General features: G+C 37.8%; 1 protein-coding gene across 7 annotated transcripts in view; it reads left to right on the forward strand.

The window, feature by feature from the left end:
- Positions 1-2486: 2486 nt before the first annotated feature.
- The window catches only part of ATRX (ATRX chromatin remodeler), a 293493-nt gene continuing 276025 nt past the window's right edge, over positions 2487-19954 (forward strand). For 2 of the 7 annotated variants that reach the window (XM_040265644.1, XM_040265646.1), the window contains exons 1-2: positions 2532-2773; positions 10160-10249. Coding sequence is in view for 3 of the 7 variants with exons in the window: in XM_040265641.1 (XP_040121575.1) it covers positions 2754-2773 (20 nt within the window). In the remaining 4 variants the exon portion in view is untranslated. Of the gene's footprint in view, positions 2774-10159; positions 10250-19954 lie in introns of all 7 variants that reach the window. The other 5 variants (XM_040265641.1, XM_040265643.1, XM_040265642.1 and 2 more) reach the window with 4 other exon arrangements.

The raw sequence follows: 19954 nt of genomic DNA on the forward strand, positions 1-19954 counted from the left end.
ATTTTACTTGTATTGCTTGTGTTTTGCTGTCACATTTAAGAAATCAGTTGCTGAATCTAATGACCTGAAGCTTCCCCGCTATGTTTTCTTTTAAGAATTTTACAAGTTTAAGTCTTTAAGCCATTTTGAGGTAATCTTTGTAAATGTTTTAAGTTAAGGGTACTACCTCACTTTTTGCTACTGGATATCTTATTTTCCCAACACCGTTTATTGAAGAGACTGTCCTTTCTTAGTTGTGTCTTTCTTAGTCTTGACACCTTAGTTGAAAATCATTTGGCCATACATGCAAGGGTTTATTTCTGGGCCTTCTTTTCTGTTCCATTTTCTATATACTTATACCAATACCATAGATGGGGCAACAGTGGAAACAGTGGCTGACTTTATTTTTCTGGGCTCCAAAATCACTGCAGATCGCGATTGCAGCCATGAAATTAAAAGATGCTTACTCCTTGGAAGGAAAGTTATGACCAACCTAGACAGCATATTAAAAAGCAGAGACATTACTTTGCCAACAAATGTCCATCTAGTCAAGGCTATGGTTTTTCCACTAGTCATGTATGGATGTGAGAGTTGGACTATAAAGAAAGCTGAGCACTGAAGAATTGATGCTTTTGAACTGTGGTGTTGGAGAAGACTCTTGAGAGTCCCTTGGATAGCAAGGAGATCCATCCAGTCCATTCTAAAGGAGATCAGTCCATAGGACTGGAAAAGGTCAGTTTTCATTCCAATACCATAAAAAGGCAATGCCAAAGAATGTTCAAACTACCACACAGTTGCACTCATCTCACATGCTAGCAAAGTAATGCTCAAAATTCCCCAAGCCAGACTTCAGCAGTTGGTGAACTGAGAACTTCCAGATGTTCAAGCTGGATTTAGAAAAGGCACAGAAACCAGAGATCAAATTACCAACATCCTTTGGATCATAGAAAAAGCAATAGAATTCCAGAAAAACATCTCTTCTGCTTCATTGATGTTAAAGCCTTTGACTGTGTGGATCACAATAAACTGTGGAAAATTCTTAAAGAGATGGGAATACCAGACCACCTTACTTGCCTGCTGAGAAATCTGTATGCAGGTCAAGAAACTACAGTTAGAATCAGAAATGGAACAACAGGCTGGTTCCAAATTGGGAAAGGCATATGCAAAGGCTATATGTTGTCATCTTGCTTATTTAACTTATATGCAGAGTACATCATGTGAAATGCCAGACTGGATGAGACACAAGCTGGAATCAAGATTGCAGGCAGAAATATCAATAACCTCAGATATGCAGATGACACCACCTTTATGGGAGAAAGAGAAGAGGAACTAGGAGCCTCGTCATGAAAGTGATAGAGGAGAGTGAAAAAGTTGGCTTAAAACTCAACATTCCTAAAAAGAAGATCATGGCATCTGGTCCCATCGCTTCATGGCAAATAGATGGGAAAACAATGTAAACATTTTCTTGGGCCCCAAAATCTCTGCAGATGGTGACTGCAGTCATGAAATTAAGAGACGCTTGCTCCCTGGAAAAAAAGTTATGACAAACCTAGACAGCATATTAAAAAGCAGAGACATTACTTTAACAACAAAGGTCCATCTATTCCCAGCCATGGTTCTTCCAGTAGTCATGTATGGATGTGAGAGTTGGACTATAAAGAAAGCTGAATGCCGAAGAATTGATGCTTTTGAATTGTGGTGTTGAAGAAGCCTCTTGAAAGTCCCTTGGACTGCAAGGAGATTCAACCAGTCAATCCTAAAGGAAAACAGTTCTGAATATTCATTGGAAGGAAGCTGAAGCTGAAGCTCCAATACTTTGACCATCTGATGCGAAGAACTGGTTCACTGGAAAAGACCCTAATGCTGGGAAAGCAGGAGGAGAAGGGGACGACAGAGGATGAGATGGTTGGATGGCATCACTGACTGGATGGACATGAGTTTGAGTAAACTCCAGGAGTTGGTGATGGACAGGGAATCCTGGTGTGCTGCAGTCCATGGGGTCACAGAGTCGGACACAACTCAACCACTGAACTGAACTGATAGTGCTGGGTGCTCAGACAATAACTAATCTGATTGCAATGCTGGAGACCCAGGTTCTATCCCTGCGTTAGGAGGATCCCCTGGAGCAGGATAAGGCAACCTACTCCAGTATTCTTGCCTGGAGAATTCCATCAACAGAGGTGACAGGCAGGCTCCAGTGCACGGGCTCACAGAATCCCACATGACCCAGGGACTAACACACATAGTGTGGGTATATATTAAACGCTCAATAAACGTATGTTGTTGTTATTGTTTTGTCAATATGTCAGGGAAAAGAGGATGGATTAAAAAGCATTTTCACAATATAGTCAAAATACGTCACTAGCACTTTCAAGTCAATGGGACTGAATTAGACCCCCAATGAAAAGGCGGAGGGGATCAAATGACGTAGACCCCCTTAGCAACAGGCCCCCAAAGAAGGTGAATTTGTGTAGCCAATAAGAATCTGCACTGCAGATAAGATAGCCAATGGGGGACTGAACGAGGAAGAGGGAGGACGCGCCAATTCTGCTGCCTGAGCCTCGGCCCAACAAAATGGCGGCGGCGGCAGCGTCGCTTTGTTTCCGCGGCTCCTGCGGCGGTGGCAGCGGTGCCGGCCTTTGAGCTGTGGGGAGGATCCAGCGCCAGATCTAGTGACGACTAAGGGTCCAGTGCATTCTACCCTAACTGCGCGCCGGGGAGGGCAGAGTCGCGCCCTACGGTCGCTGAATCCTACAGGGCGTAGAAGCGAAAACATGACTGCTGAGCCCATGAGGTAAAACACAACTCCATCTCACGGGTCCCAGCTGTCTTGGCCTACGCGTTTTCTGAACCTGGTGTTTGGGAAAGCTTTGGCTTGGTGGGTTAGGCCTGTGTTTTGCTGAGCGGAAAGAGGCATCGTTTTCTCTTTAGGTGAGGAGGGTTCGGAAGTAGGCTCCAGTCCGCGGTGTGGGGGGGTAGGGGTTGACTGGGGGCGCGGCCTGGTTTGTCGGGCGCTTTCTCAAGCCTCTCCAAACCCGCGGAGCTTAGGTGAATTCCTCTGTTTATTCTTCGCTGCCTGTGGAACTGAAAGCCCCCAAGTGGGAGGCGGTTTTTGGTATCCTGATAATTCTTCCTAATCTTTGGGCCTAGAAACCGCGTGGGTAAGAAGAGAGGGTAGGGGGTAGGCAGAAGAGGGGCGAGAGGTGGGAGGAGGGGGAGGGGCGGTGGGGAGGATGTGCAAATCCTGGGAAGACTCAGTGGCGTTTGTACTGCTGGAGACGGGAATACCCCGGCCTTGCGGAATTTTATTTTTTTCTGCAAACCCTGGGGACAAGCCCATTTTGTGGGGTGAATGGGTGGGTCTTGCCAGGGTTCCTTCTCTACGCCAGATCCTGAAGAGTAGCCCTGGATTTATCTTGAAGGCAAAGGGGTACTAACGCAGGGTTTTGCTTCCAGAGGACCCCAGTGTACTACTTTTTGTGTGGTCCAGCTTTAATGGGTGGTAAGGCAATCATCAGATGTTTCTCCATTTTATGGGCAAATTTTGAGCAAAAATAATTAGGCCTTATTTTTGTTTATTTATTTATTCCAAGAGGGATGGGGAACACGTTAACTTGGTTTGATGGAAAATAAAATCTATTCCAAGGAAGTGGTGACTGGCAGGCCACCTCTTACTAATCAAGCACGTTTATTATTAGGTTGAGGCTGCTTTTCTCTTGTGCTTCTTTTGGCTCTTGATAGTGTCTAAAAATATGGGTTGTTAATATGAAATGTATACCACTTTTACACAGGTGAATGGCTTGCTTTTCAGGCAGGTTGATATTTGACTTTTCATCCCTTGTGAATACAGTAATTTTTTTACTGTTGTATTCTTGGCTCCTAATGGCAAAGTAAAATTACAGGGAGCATAGATCAGAAGTTCATATGTAGTTGGCAAAATGTGATTTTGAGTAACTATTAGGATCGTATATATTTATGTATGTGTATATATCTCTGCGTGTGTATCCACCATCTTAACAGTATACAGGTATGTATGTTTTTATTTCCTTGGTGGCTCAGACGGCAAAGCATATGCCTACAATGCAGGAGACCTGGGTTTGATGCTTGGGTCGGGAAGATCCTCTGGAGAAGGAAATGGCAACCCACTCCAGTGCTCTTGCCTGGAAATCCCATGGACGGAGGAGCCTGGTAGGCTATAGTCCATGGGGTCGCAAAGAGTCAGACACGACTGAGCGACTTCACTTTATCTTTTTATGTATGTTTTTGGGCTTCCCAGGTGGCGCTAGTTGTAAACAACCTGTCTGCTAATGCAGGAGACATAAGAGGCTGGTTCAATCCCTGAATGAGGGAGATCCCCTGGAGGGAGGGCATGGCAGCCCACTCCAGTATTCTTGCCTGGAGAATCCCATGGACAGAGGAGCCTGGTGGGCTACAGTCCAAAGGGTCGGAAGAGTCGGACACGACTGAAGCCACTTAGCACACACACACATGCATGTATGTTTTTAGAGCATTTTAGCTAGTGTATAGAATTTGGGAATGAACCTATGATACTTATATGTCTATTTTCTGCATTAACAAGCAGTAGATGGAAGATGTTTTCCTTCCTTTGAGGGGGAAAAAATGGACTTTAGTTCTCAGATTGTAGATCCCTAGTTGTGTAAAGATTGTGGCTTTGTTTTCTGACTTTGTGTTCATTGTTCTGAGTGCAGTAAGCCTTTATTTAATTGATATTGGGCACATTAGAGGTACCCAGTACAACTTGTTGGCTAGTTATTATCAGGTGCCCATGTTGCTATACATGAAGGGTGTACCTTACAGTTAAATAGGGATTCTCCTGGCAAGAACACTGGAGTGGGTTGCCATTGCCTTCTCCAAAATATGACCTTTAGATTTTATTAAATCTCAGAAAGTCTGCATTTAAAATTGTAGGTTGAACTTGGATTTTCTCCCTTTCTTTTAGGGTGAACAAATTAATTATGTATAAACATTCTGAATAGAATTAGTTTATGCGAGGGTCAGTTTTTCTTATGGGCCTTGAATTTTTGTACATATTGGTGTAAGAATAATAATCATAACTAAAATTGAGTGCTTATTGTTGACCTCTACCTTTGTAATTTTAATTAATTTTCAAAACAGCTCTATGGAATAAGTACTTGGTGTTCCCCATTTTACAGATGAGAAAAGTGAGGCATAGAGAGCAAAGAAATTGATCAGTTATATAAATTGTAATCGATGGAGCTGGAATTGAACTGAGTCTTGACTCCAGAGCTTATGTTCTTAACCACAAGACATTAATACCTCCTTGAGCTACCAGAAAGAACATGATTATGACCATTTTAATTTAGTTCAGTATTACAATGGAAGAAGTTCATGTTAGCTGCTATTGTCATTTGTTGTAGGTCTTTGAGTTTGTAGGTGTTTATAATATTTTGCCTTTTATGTTCATATGAAATAGTAAGATAACTGAAACATTTAATTACAGGAGAATCTTAAGCTATGTGAAAACCCCCTTGCAAAGAATACATATAATAGATATAAAGAATTAATTTTAAAAAGTGTGATGCTCTCTGATTATTTACTATGAAAGAGATCCAAGTGGGTGTTCAGAACTGTCTCAGTATGAAGTGTTATTCATCTCAAGTCGTAATCATAGGTGAAGGATAATGTGACATGTAATGCTTGAGTGAGTTAAATCCACAATACCACTCTTTTTTAAAAAAAAATCTTTTATTAGAGTATAGTTGATTTACAATGTTGTGTTAGTTTCAGGTGTATAGGAAAGTGAATCATTTATACATATACATATATCCACTCTTTTTTAAAGATTATTTTCCCATATCAGCCATTACAGAGAATTGAGTAGAGTTCCCTGTTCCTTACAGCAGGTTCTTATTAGTTATCTATTTTATATCTTAAATCATTCTTGATTTTCTTATATGTGAGGCAGAAATAATATGAACAATTCTATACATTGTCATTAATGTTATTTTAGGGAATTGTTCCAGATTTTTTCTTTTATCAGATCCTCTGGCACTTAAAAATAGGAGCAAAGATTAGTTTCTGATTTTTACTTACATTTTATAAAAAGGAACATTTCTGGGATTCTGTGGTGAAAAAATAGCCAAAAGGCAAGAGGGAGGAACATGAATTGGTGATTTGGCTAAATCTTATGTTGGGACTTCCCTGGTGACTCAGACGGTAAAGCGTCTGTCTACAATGTGGAAGACCTGGGATCGATCCCTGGGTTGGGAAGATTCCCTGGAGAAGGAAACGGCAACCTACTCCAGGACTCTTGCCTAGAAAATCCCATGGATGAAGGAGCTTGGTGCAGGCTACTGTCCATGGGGTCGCAAAGAGTCAGGCACAACTGAGCCACTTCTCTTCACTTCACTGTGTTCCTCCATTCAATACTGGGGATTTCAATCTGGTTGGTTGAATCCCAGGGTGCAGAACTGAGGATATGGAGGGCTGACTATGGGACTTGAGCATCTTCAGATTTTGGTACCTGTGGTAGATCTTGGAATCAAGATACCCCGTGTGGATACCGAAGGACAAATATACATTGAAAAATCAGTGGCTCAGTCTTTAAAGTTTTTGTTACTGTTTTAAAATAATTTTTTATTTGTTTTTGTTTTCAATAAGATTGTTTCTTCATTTTTTTGGCCTGAAAGATCAGCCTCTGATTGACAGATAAACTTTCATTTATTTTCATGTAAAGATCTTAGAGATTTGATGGACTTGTCATTCTGAACCGTATGGCAATTTCTTACTTGAAAAGCTGAAAGCAGTATAACTAGTCATTGGTCTTAAATTTTAAAAAGTAGAAGTTGTCTAAATTGAGAGATGTTGAGAAAATGACTTAGAAAGTGTCTGTTATTGTGATAGTCTACAATCAGTTGCATACTAGCCTAGTTTTTTAAAAATGTTATCTGTGAAATACGTGCATTCCCACTGTGTGGAAAGCATTAAGCCAGGCCTGTGGCAGGGGAGTACATGCAAATTTTATAAAGGGTTTAAACAATTTTTTAAATTAATTTTTTATGAAGTATAGTTGCTTTACAATGTTGTATTAGTTTCTAAGTGAATCAGTGATACATATATCCACTCTTCTTAAGATTTCTTTCCTATCTAGGTCACCATAGAGCATTGAGTAGTGTTCTCTGTGCTAATGAAAAGTATTGTAAATGTCAGTTCTTTGGTTATGTTATTGCTGGGGGTGAAAAGAAGGACATTTTTTATTTTAATTGTGATCAGACCATTTCCCATTATTGGCATCTCTTGGCATAGTTGATCATGAGCTTTCAGTTTTATATTTAATTTCTAGAGATAAGATAAGTGTAGTATTTAAAGGTATTTGTAGATAGATTTAGGTATGTGACATAATTTTTTTGGTAAGAAATTGTATTTATGTGCCTATTTCGCTTTTGAAATCTGAATAAGTTTACAGATTGGGTGACAGAATACAGGCAGTTCTTGGATTTGCATGAAGTCTATTTTCTCCAGACCTTGGATGTTCTCTTGGACATTGGCAGAAGCTGTTCAGATGGGTTAAGCCATGGGAAATGAAATATAGATCTTCCTTTAGGAATGCTGAATATAACTGGGCAGTAAAAGGAGTGTCTAAGTAGGATCTCTCTGCACATGGTCATAACAGCGGTTCTTACAAGACAAGGATCGTTGTTAATTTTTAAGTGTTTTAGGAGTGTAAAGAGTTCCTGAGACTAGAACTGCTGGTTGTGGAGGAATGAATGCTTAACTCTGAGTCAAACCTAGGTTTTCTAGTTGCCAGCTCTATTGCTCAACTGATTGTAAACAAATCATGTATCCTTTCTAGGCCTCTGCTTTGTCATTTGCAGAATGAATTTGTACTAGATGGTCCATAAAGTTATTAAAAGTCCTATTTATGTTAGTGTCTATCATTTTTTGACTTTGCCTTTTTGGGAGTAGGGAGAAGTGATGAGGGAAATCATCTTTCTTGAATTTGTTTGCCTTAAAACTTACGGTTTTAAGATGCACGGTTAGGATGCAGGTGTTTTGTTGCTAATATAATGTCATATTATGATGTACACAAATGTTTTATTGGAAAGGAAAAACTTTGCTAATTACTGTGGCTCAGATTATGTTTTTATTTTGAAAGATTACTATATCTAGTATTTTTCTGCTCTTTTTTGATTGGAGATGATACTTCTGTAAAGACTTGTATTCTAGTAAATTGTGCTTTTGCTCTGCAAAATTGTCAATTTTGCTCTCTAGCCACTGTTTTCAGATTCTGTTTCTGAGTTTTGGCTTCAAGTAGCCATTCTTGATATCAATGGTCCAGTTTTCTTGTTAAGTGTTACATATAATATTTGTTTAAGAAATCATTGTATGGCAATGGTATTCATGTGTATATACCCTGTGCTCCATTTTTTTGGGGGGGGTGCTTTATTCATTGATCAAGTATGTGAGTATCAACTAGGTGCTAGGCACTGTTCTAGCATATGCAAAGGGTAAAAGACAAAATTCCTGCCCCCTTAAAGCATTTTTAACCTAAGGAGGGAAATAGTAAATAAACATTTACAGAGCAATGCTAAAATGGAGATCTATTGGTTGTGCTAGGGATCAGAATGAAGAAAAGCCTAATTTGGAGGGTGTCTAGCAAAATTTTGCAGAGGAGATGATATCTGTATTGGGTCTTGAAGATAAGTTAACAGTTAGGCATTGACTATGAAAAAGGGCAGTCCATCAGGGGTATTAGTATGGCTAAAGATTAGTCTTATTTTCTACAAAGCAGAGGAAATAAGATATGTTCACAAATAAATTTGAAGCAGGATATAAAGGGCTAAATGCTGTGTTGGGTAAAAACTTAGTTGCTGTGGGAGTTTAAAGTAGGAAGACATTTCTAATGGGGTCCAGGAAAGGCTTAGAGATAGTATTTCAATGTGCTCTTGGAGGATACGTACACTTTTGACAAAGAAGACTGGAGAAGGATTTCAGATGTGAGGTATAGCAGCTTGAGCAAAGAAATGTTATGTATATTAGAGTTTTCTAACTGAAAGGAGGTCAACTTAGAATCTTTAACTCAATTCCTGGGCAAATAATTGTATAACCATTGGCAACTAGTATTTTTTTTCCAGCTTTATTGAGATATAATTGACATACAGCATTGTGTAAATTTAAGGTATACAGTGTGATGATATGTTATGCATATATACTTTGAAGTGACTGCTACAATAATTACCTTTTTTTAAATTATTGTTGTGGAGAGAACATTTAAGATCTACTCTTTGGCAACTTTCAAGGATATAATACAGTGTTGTTATCTAGAGTCACCATGCTGTATACTGTATATCAGATCTTTAGAACTTATCTTATAGTGAAGTTTGTATGTTAACTTTTATGGCTTGATGATCTTATAAAAGCTTGTGACTGAGCCTGATAATTTTAGTTCAGCAGAGCTGTTAAAAGCATAACCCATTTTTCTTAAAGATTGTGTAGAATTTAATGCACAGAGTTTGAATGACAAGCATTCAAAATGTATCATTAGTTGTCTTTATTTTGGTCATTTGTCAGTTGACTTTTGGGTAACATTTGATTTCTAAAATCCAAAATCAAAAATAGGTTTTTTTTTTTTTTTAGTAATATTGGCTTTATTTTGCTTATTTGAATATATCAGTTATTTTTTGGTTTATTTGATAGCATTCCAAATTTAGCTCTGCTATAATGCTTGTTTTGAAAAAAAAAATGTGCATTTGTTCCAACAAGATTGATATAGTGGGTAACAATGTGAGCATAAGACAAAATTTGTATTTGCTTATTCAGGATTTTGTTTACAAGGTCAAGGTTCAGCAAACTCTGGCCATCACGGTGACCTGTTTTTGTAAATAAAGTTTTGTTGGAACACACCAAACTCATTTGTTTACATTGCCCTGTGGCTGTTTTTATAGCAGAGTCTCAGAATTGGATAGTTGCAACAGAGACCCAATGGCCCACAAAGCCTAAAATATTTACTCTCTGGCCCTTTATAGAAAGTTTGCCCTAGGTAAATGCAGGAAGCTGGACCCAGCTGAACTGAGCTGCATTAAAATACATGCATATACAGGCACATGCCTCAGACCTCTATCAGCTACCTCAGTTCACCCCTTGTGTTATGAGCCACACCCATCCACATCTATTGTTACAATTTTCCATCCGATTTCAGATAACCCTCCTTCCATCACTTCACAATAATTCATGAGCTGCAACCCTTCTGATGCCCACTTCCACAAGCAAACTTCAGGTCTTTTTCAAGGTAAAGTGCCATATTTATTGTTGTACTTGTGTATTTCTTAATCACTTAATGTGTGTAAACTGTGTAAAATTGTGCTACTATTTCTATTAGGTTTTTGTCTTTTTTAAAATATGTGTCACTGATGAAGTTTTTGGAGTGTTGTGCTTCTAACCTCATTTCCCCCCAGAGTCCTATGGTGTTCATTTTATAATTTTGCATTACCTGGTGATTTTTAGGAGCTCATATCATTGCAGAATTGACTAATTGTCATCCTGCAAAAAGTATTGATTCATTCACCAAATATTTCTTGGACTGTGTGAAGTTTAAGTGAGTTAGTGGACCCAAAACACTTAGGTTAGTGTGACATAATAATTACTCAAAAATTAGTTGTTAATAATTACTATTACCATGTGCCAAGAACTGTTCTAAGTACTGCTTATGTGTACAAGACAAGTTAAGGCACCCCATGGAACTTACTTAACACTTAAAAAAAAATCTGTACTAATTTGCATTTTCGCTTGTAGTCCCCCCCCCAAAAAAGATGTTTTGGTGTTTTTATAAATGATATTTTAAAAATGTCTATCCATGGATCAAAGATACTTAAAATAACTTTCTAGTCAATATATTATTCATCTCATGTACTGTTTCATTGAATGATTTTTTGAAATTTTTTTATAACTATAACCTTGGGTGATGAATTTGATCCTACCTTCAAGCAGATAAAGAATAATCATCGCCTTTTTACTATATTTCAAAATTAAAAGTTTCCCCCAAATAGGAATATTCTTCTATATAACCTCATTATAATTAGCCAAATTAGAAATGAACTTTGATACAATACTATTTCTAATCTACAAACCTTACTCACATTTTGCCAGTTGATTCTTAATGTCCTTCATAGTGAATTCACATTTTGCCAGTTGATTCTTAATGTCCGTCATAGTGAAAGACAACGATTTCTTTTCTCTGGTTCAGGATCCAGTTCTGAAACAGGCATTACACTTTGTTTTCATGTTTCTTTAATCTTTTTAAATCTGGAGCAGTTCACTTTACCTTTTTATCCCTTTCTATCCCATTTTTTGAAGAACACTGGCCAGTAAATTTGGGTTTGTCTGATGTTTCCCTGTGGCTGTGTATTTTGCTAGAAATAGTATGAAGTGATATGCTTTTCTTGGCACATTTTATCAGGGGGCACATCTTTGCTTTTACTGTATTTTAAAATGTTTTTACTTTTAATACTAATATTATCAGCCCAATTTAGAGATTTTAAAGCTAGGTTTGGTTAATTTCTATAGAGTTAGAGAGAATTTACCCACCTCTTATTTTTCTTGCCTTTCCCATTTCTAACTTTCCTCAGGTACCCCCAGCATTCAAATCAAAACACCCTATTTATGAATTTTCACTGTGTTTCTGAGTATCTACAAGAATTAAGAATGAATGTTTCATATTAAAGTGACTGGACCTGTTAAGTATATGAAATAATATACTTCTTCTAAAGGCTGAATGTAGAGCATCCAAGAGAGCTTATTGAATATTTCAGTTTAGAGATAGAAGAAAAATATTTGATGGTACTAAATGACTTCAGAGCTTTTAAAAAATACTCAACAAATCACTATTCTTTTCTTTTAAGGAATCCCTGAGCAAGCATTATCATCATTTACATAAACATTTAGTATTCCTCTGTTCAAGGCAATTTGTTTTTCTCTCATACGGAAAAAAAGAGATGAACTCAGACCAGTTTCCTTCTTTGAGGAGTTTACACTCCAGTAGGGAGTACTCTTGGGTTTTAAAGAAGAAATTATAAGGAGAATGTGTTGCTGTTAAAGAGAAGTAAAAGAATGTTCAGTGGGTGAAGAGGGGAAAGAGAACCTTCTTTGAGGTAAGAGTTGTGGTTAGATAAGATTGGAAAGTCATGTGTGAATTATTTTGCAGAAAGCTTCAAATTCTTGCTTAGGGGTTTGTACCTTATCCTTATTTATAAACATGGGAAGCCTCTGAATATTTTGAGCATGGGGGTGACAGATACTTGAATCCATGCTCAGTTATGCCAAATCTGTGGATTCTTCATCAGCAGATTTAAACAAACTCGATTGAAAATATTTGGGGAAAAAATTTCAGAGTACCAAAGAGCAAAACTTGAATTTGAAACACATAAGCAATTACTTAGATACCAATTATATTATATTAAGCATTATAAGTATTCTAGATAAGTTTTAAAGTATAGGTGAAGAAGGTCATAGGTTATATGCAAATACTTTGCCATTTTATATAAGGGTCTTGAGCATCCTCAGATTTCGGTATGGGGAAATCTTGGAACCAATCCCCATAGTTACTGGGGAATGACTGTAAATTTAGGAGAATATAGTCATATACCTCTAACTCCCACCTCTTACCCCCTAAAATAATAGCACAAGCTAAGTATCAACTGAGACATTATAGGTATGATAATATAGTAGTTTAGTACTTGAATTGAAGTAGAATGAACTTGGGCAAAGATGGGATTTCAAGGCAGATAATAATGACTTTTAGGTATACTTCCCCCCCACCTTCCCCATTCCAAATATAATATTAAAAGATTTAAATAACTTTTATTTGTTAAGTATTGCCATCCACTTAATACTGTTTTCCGTGATTTGTCTCTCACATCTGAATTCTAAACATTCACCTGATTATTCTGGATGGGAGCTAGGGCTACTTGACTTGAAGAATGAATTCTGGAATCAGGTCTGATTTTCTGATGTTCTGCCTGTAAAATCTAAACTTTTAAAAATTGTAACTTTTCCTTTTGCAGAGAGAGAGAATGCCAGTTCTCTCTTTAAAGACCCTTTTCTTGTAACCTCTCACAACAGAATAAAACTTTTTGCTTTACTTTCTTGCTCTTACCACATTTTTTGCCTTCTATCTCCATTTGAAGACTGCCGTTGAATGGGGATTGGATATGGTATATTGATGAAATGGACCGTATTTAATCACTGTGCCAAACAGAATGAAGCATTTCTTGAAGTTTCTACTGGGAATTACTGGTTTGGCCCACATGAACATAGTTATTGCAATTAAAAATTTTTGAATGTTTCTTAGAGCTCACCATTTATACATATTAAGGTAAAATGTAGGTCTTGTTCAAATGTTGCTGCTTTATTACTCAGATTTATAACTTTTATCTGCATTAGAGCATTTATATCTTTGTATTTAAAACAATAGGTCATAATTTGTTAAGTCCTCCATTCTTTCTTAAATATTTTAGCATTTTAACCACTCAAGAGTGTATAATTTAAGTACAGTGTTGTGCAACCATCATTATCTAATTCCCAAACATTTCTTTTACCCCCCGCAAAGGAACCATATATCTGCCAATACTACTTCCCCATTCCCCTTGCAAACACTAATGTTCTTTCTTTGTAGCTCAATGGATTTGGGTATTCTGAAGTTTTCAAACAGAAGAAACTGTATAATATGAAGATTTATCCATATTGAATCATGTATCAGTACTTAATTCCTTTTTTATGCCTGAATAATATTTTATCTAGGATATCCTACATTTGTTTACCTGTTCATCAGTTGATAGGCTTTTAGATTGTTTTTACCTTTTGGATGTTGTAAGTAGTGCTACTGTGAATATTTCGGTATATGTTTTTATTTGGACATGTGTGTTCATATCTCTTGGGTATATACCAAGGAGTAGAATTTGCTGAGCCATTTGGCTACTCTCTGTTTAACTTACTGAGGAAAGCCAAACTATTTTCTACAGTGGCACATCTTAACATTTCCACCACAATGTATGAAAGTTTTAATTTTGCCACATCCTTGGCAGCATGTGTTATTTTCTGTTTTATTTAAAAAAAATATGGCCACTATAGTGGGTGATATATATTAAAGTGATATCTCACTGTGGTTTAGTTTATTTTTTTTTATTTAAGCAAGTTTATTTGGAATCTGTTTAAAAATATTTTGGTCTTGTTTAAAAAGACCAAGCATGGAGAAGGAAATGGCAACCTACTCCAGTATCCTTGCCTGGAAAATCTCATGGACAGAGGAACCTGGTGGACTGCAGTCCATGGGGTTGCAAAGAGTCGGGAAAAAAAAAAATAAAAAATAAAAATAAAAAGACCAAGCAGGTCAAGAAGGCAGTTAGAACTGGACATGGAATAACTGAGTGGTTCAAAATTGGGCAAGGAGTATGTCAAGACTGTATATTGTCACCCTGCTTATTTAACTTATATGCAGAGTACATCAAGCAAACTGCCAGGCTGGATGAAGCACAAGCTGGAATCAAGATTGCCAGGAGAAATATCAACAACCTCAGATTTGCAGGTGATACCACCCTTATAGCAGAAAGTGAAGAAGAGCTATAGGACTTCTTGATGAAGGTAAAAGGTGAGAGTGAAGAAGCTGGCTTGAAACTCAACATTCAAAAAATGAAGATCATGGCATCCACTTCCATCACTTCATGGCAAATAGATGGGGAAACAATGGAAACAGTGACAGACTTTATTTTCTTGGGCTACAGAATCACTGTGAATGGTGACTACAGCCGTGAAATTAAAAGATGCTTGCTCTTTGGAAGAAAAGCTATGACAAGCCTAGACAGTATATTAAAAAGCAGAGACATTGCTTTGCTAACAAAGGTCCATATAGTCAAAGCTATGGTTTTTCCAGTAGTCACGTATGGATATTAGAGTTGGACCATGAAGAAGGCTGAGTGCTGAAGAATTGATGCTTTTGAACTGTAGTGTTGGAGAAGACTCCTGAGAGTCCCTTGGACTGCAAGGAAATCAAACTGTCAATCCTAAAGGAAACCAACCCTGAATATTAATTGGAAGGACTGATGTGGAAGCTGAAGCTCCAATACTTTGGCTATTTGATGTGGAGAACCAACTCATTGGAAGAGACCCTGATGCTGGGAAAGTTTGAGGTCAGGAGGAAAAGGGGGTGACAGAGGACGAGATGGTTGGATGGCATCACTGACTCAATGGACATGAATTTGAACAAACTCTGGGAGATGATGAAGGATAGGGAGGCCTGGTGTGCCACAGTTCATGGGGTTGCAAAGAGTCAGACACGACTTAGTAACTGAACAACAAACTGCTCAATATAAAAAAATAGATCCAACCAAGACATTTTCAGTATTAGATTATAAACTGTGTAAAATGTGATTAGGGACAGGAGATGAATATGAGAAATAATTTCTACTAATAGTGAATAAAGTTTACTATGTACTGTTTATTAGTTTTGTGGATTCTTCTACACATTTGCAAATATCTGTGCACTATGGGGAATATAGCTCTGTCATAGCATAAAAGTCAGTATTGCTTAATGGTAAGAAATACTTTGTTAAAATCTTAACTCAATTCCATGCTTACTTTGGAAAATTACTTAGTCTCTCTGAATCTTGATGATTACCTTCTGAAAAATGGATGTTAAAAGTAGAAGAAATTGAATCAGTCAACATTAAGTAAGATGCCATTTCCATTTTAAGTATTCGGTGTTATTGATCAAGGCAAATGCCCTAAGGTGGAACATTAAATTTTTTTACAGGACTCTATCTTAGTAGGAGGGAAGGCCATTCAAAAAACAGGGGCTAAGATCTTGTAGGACCTGCAATAAAACCTCAAGATTTTGGCTTTATTTAATTGTGATAAAATTGACAAACTATACTAATTTAACCATGAATGGTGGTGTTGGAGAAGACTCTTGAGAGTCCCTTGGACTGCAAGGAGATCCAACCAGTCCATTCTAAAGGAGATCAGCCCTGGGTGTTCTTTGGAAGGAATGATGCTAAAGCTGAAGCTCCAGTACTTTGGCCACCTCATGCGAAGAGTTGACTCATTGGAAAAGACTGATGCTGGGAGGGAATGGGGGCAGGAGAAGAAGAGGACGACCGAGGATGAGATGGCTGGATGGCATGACTGACTCAATGGACGCGAGTCTGAGTGAACTCCGTGAGATGGTGATGGGCAGGGAGGCCTGGCGTGCTGCGATTCATGGGGTCGCAAAGAGTCGGACACGACTGAGCAACTGAACTGAACTGAAGTGTACAATTTAGTGGCCTTACATAAATTACATTGTTGTACAAACATCACCTCTATCTGCAGATATTTTCATCATCCCAAACTAAAACTCCATATGTATTAAACAATTCCCTAGTCCCCTTTCCCTTAAACCTTGTTACTACTGTTCTACTTTCTGTGTGAATTTGACTCTTGATACCTCTGAATAAGTGGAATTGTAAAATATTTTTCCTTTTTTGTTTGGCTTATTTCACTTAGCATAGTGTCCTTATTTATCCATTTTGCAGCATGTATCAGAATTTCATTTCTTTTTAAGGCCGAATAAGATTCCATTCATTATATGTGTGTACCACATTTAGTTTATCTGTTTATATGTTGATAGGCATTTGGGATGCTTCTTATCTTTTGGCCATTGTGCATAATGCTAATGTAAACTTCAGTGTGCAAATGTGTGTTTGAATCCCTGTTTTTAGTTCTTTCAGGCATATACCTTGAAGTGTATTTCTATCTTTAATCTCTTGGGGAACTACCAAACTGTTTTTCTCTGTGGCTGCACTATTTTACATTCCTGCCTGCAACGTATAAGGGTTCTAAGTTCTCTAGATTCTTTCCAAAAATGGCTTTTATTTAAAATTTTTTTTGATAGCAGTCATCCTAATGGATGTGAAGTGTTTTCTCATTGTGGTTTTGCTTTGTATTTCCCTAATACAGATCATCTTTTAACATGTGCTTATTGGCCCTTTGTTTGTCTTCTTTGGACAAATGTCTATTGAAGTCTTCTGCACATTTTATGGGTTTTTTTTTTCAGTTGTTCAGTCACTCAGTTGTGTCCAACTCTTTGTGACTGTGTGGACTGCAGCACGCCAGGCTTCCCTGTCCTTCACCATCTCCCGGAGCTTGCTCAAACTCATGTCCATTTCAATACCATCCAACCATTGTGTTCTCTGTCATCCCCTTCCCTTCCTGCCATCAATCTTTTCTAGCATCAGGGTCTTTTCTAATGATAATTCTTGATAGTAACCCCTTGTTGTTCAGTCACTCAGTCATGTCCAACTCTTTGCAACCCCATGGACTGCAGCATGCTAGGCTTCCCTGTACTTCACTATCTCCTGGAATTTGCTCAGACTCATGTCCATTGAGTTGATGATGCCATTCAACCATCTTATCATGTGTGGCCCTCTTCTCCTTCCCTCAGTCTTTCCCAGCATATCAGGGTCTTTTCCAGTGAGTCTCTTCCAATAACTCCTTATTAGATATAAAATTTGTGAATGCTTTCCCCCATTTTATGGATTGCCTTTTCACTCTCTTGGTAGTGTTCTTTGATACACAAAAGTTTTGACTTTTAATAAAGTCCAAGTTATCTATTTTTGCTTTTGTTGTATGTTTTTGGTACCATCCAAGAAATCATTGCCAAATCTAAAGTCATAAAGTTTTATCTCTCTGCTTTCTTCTTTTATTTTTAAAACTTTGTTTATATACTTTTGGTTGCACTGGGTCTTTGTTGCCACACACATGATTTCTCTGATTGTGGCTAGTGAGAGCTACTCTCTAGTTGTGGTGTGTGGGCTTATTGTTGCAGTGGCTTCTCTTGTTGCAGAGCACAGGTCTAGGCACGTGGGCTCAGTAGTTGTGGTACACTGGCCTAGTTGTTCCATGACATGTGAAATTTTCCTGGATTAGGGATCAAACTTGTGTTCCCTACACTGACAGCCAAATTCTTATCCCCTGTAGCACCAAGGAAGTCCTTTGGAATGTTTTTGATTGTCAATTCAAGTAAGGAGATTGACTAATTGCCCCCACTCCCTCCATTGGCTGAATGCTATCTTTGGCATTTAACCGTGTAGTAACTTTTACCATTGTTTATTTTGTACTGTAGCTCTGAGTTATACTGTGGTGTTCTTTTATTTCAGCCTAATGGACTCTGTTTAGCAGGTATGCCAGCAGTGAATTCACTCAGCTTTTGTTTTTTTGGCACATTTCTTTTGCATTTTTCAAAGATACCTTTACTAGATATAGAATTCTTGGTTGACATTTTTTTCCACAGCGTGTGAAATATGTTATCTCACTGTTTTCTGGTTTCCATGGTATTTAACTATTTTGTTAATGAAAACCCTGTGTACTTACCATTCTCTTGTTGATTTCAAGCTTTTCTTTGACTTTTGACAGTTTAATTATGTTTTGTCTCAGTATGGATCTCTGTCTATCCTGCTTGGAGTTAACTGAGCTTTTTGGATTCATGTATTTCATGAAATTTGGTAAGTTTTTGGCAGTTATTTCTTTAAATATTCATTCCATTCCTTTTTCTCTATCCTCTCCATCTGTGACTCTCATTATGAATGTGTTGGTAGGCCTGATGGTGTCTTAAAGGTCTCTCATGCTCTTTTCATTTTTCTTTATCCTATTTTGTTTCAGCGTCTCATACTAGGTAATCTCAATGGGGCTTTATTTAAGTTTACTGAATTTTTTCTTCTCTCTATTCAGATCATCTGCTCAATCTCTATAGTGGGTTTTTCACTATTGTACTTTTCAGTCCCAAAATTTTATTTGGTTATGTTTAGTAGTTATTTTTCTGAATATTCTTTCCTGGTAAGACTTGTTTTCCTTTAATTTTTCTTTTCTTCTTCTTTTTTTGCCATGCTGCGAGGTGTGGGGATCTTATTTCCTTGAACAGAGTTTGAACCTGTGCCCCTGCATTGGGAGTGTGGAGTCTTAACCATTGGGCTGCTAGGGAAGCCCCTCCTTTATTTATTTATTTTTTGTTCATGGTTTTCTTTAACTCTGTGAGCATATTTAGGACAGTTTGATATTTAGGACAGTTGTTTTAACATCTTTGCCTACTAATTCCAGCATCTGGGCTTCCTTAGGAGCAATTCTGTTACTATCTTCTTTTTCCTCTGTGAATGGGCTGTACTTTATTTCTTTGCATGCTTGTAACTTTTTGTTGAAAATGGACATTTTGAATATTGTAACGTGGTAACTTTGGGAAACATTCTTTCTTCTCCACAGGATTTGTTCTTGCTGTTTGTTATGGATTGTAGTTTTTGCTTAGGGAATTTTATAACCTATTTTTATTATGACTATTTATTCGTCAGTTAGTGGTTTGACTGAACTTTCCATAAATGCACCAAAGCAAAAAATACAGACAAACTACAAACAAAACCCCAAATTCAGACAAAACTACTCTCTCAGTCTTTGGAGATTGACTTGGCATTGGGGCACTTCTCAATGCTTGGCCATTTCATTTAAAACTCTTGCCTAGCCCTCCCTGCCTGATTGTGTGGAGGCCAAAGGTCAGCCATAGATGAACACTTATGGCCCTCTGTCTTTTCTGAGCTTGTGTCCAGCCCTAGGTGTGTGTGGCCTTTCAAATTCCCTGGTCTATGTAGGAGCTTTTCAGAGTCCCTATTCCTTCTATGTATGTCTTTCTCCGTCCAGCTTTTTCCTTCTTATCCTTTTATGTCAGTCTAGTGTCTGGCCCGCTTGTTACTCCTTGCCCCAGGTGACTGTGGATAGTATATTTTCCTTTAAATGCTTTGTATAAAGGTTGCTCATTTCAGGAACTTGTTCTTCCTCCTGAGGTGGGTGAAAGAAATGGAAACCTGTGATGCAGTATGCCAGGTAACCACCAAACAGGTGAGAACACACAACTACCATTCTTTAAGAATAAGGTTCGTATTATTCCTTTTGACATCTGCAGGTTTTGCTAGAATTGTAGGCC

This window comes from Oryx dammah, unplaced genomic scaffold, assembly GCF_014754425.2.
Source record: "Oryx dammah isolate SB20612 unplaced genomic scaffold, SCBI_Odam_1.1 HiC_scaffold_23, whole genome shotgun sequence".
Classification (NCBI taxonomy): Eukaryota; Metazoa; Chordata; class Mammalia; order Artiodactyla; family Bovidae; genus Oryx; species Oryx dammah.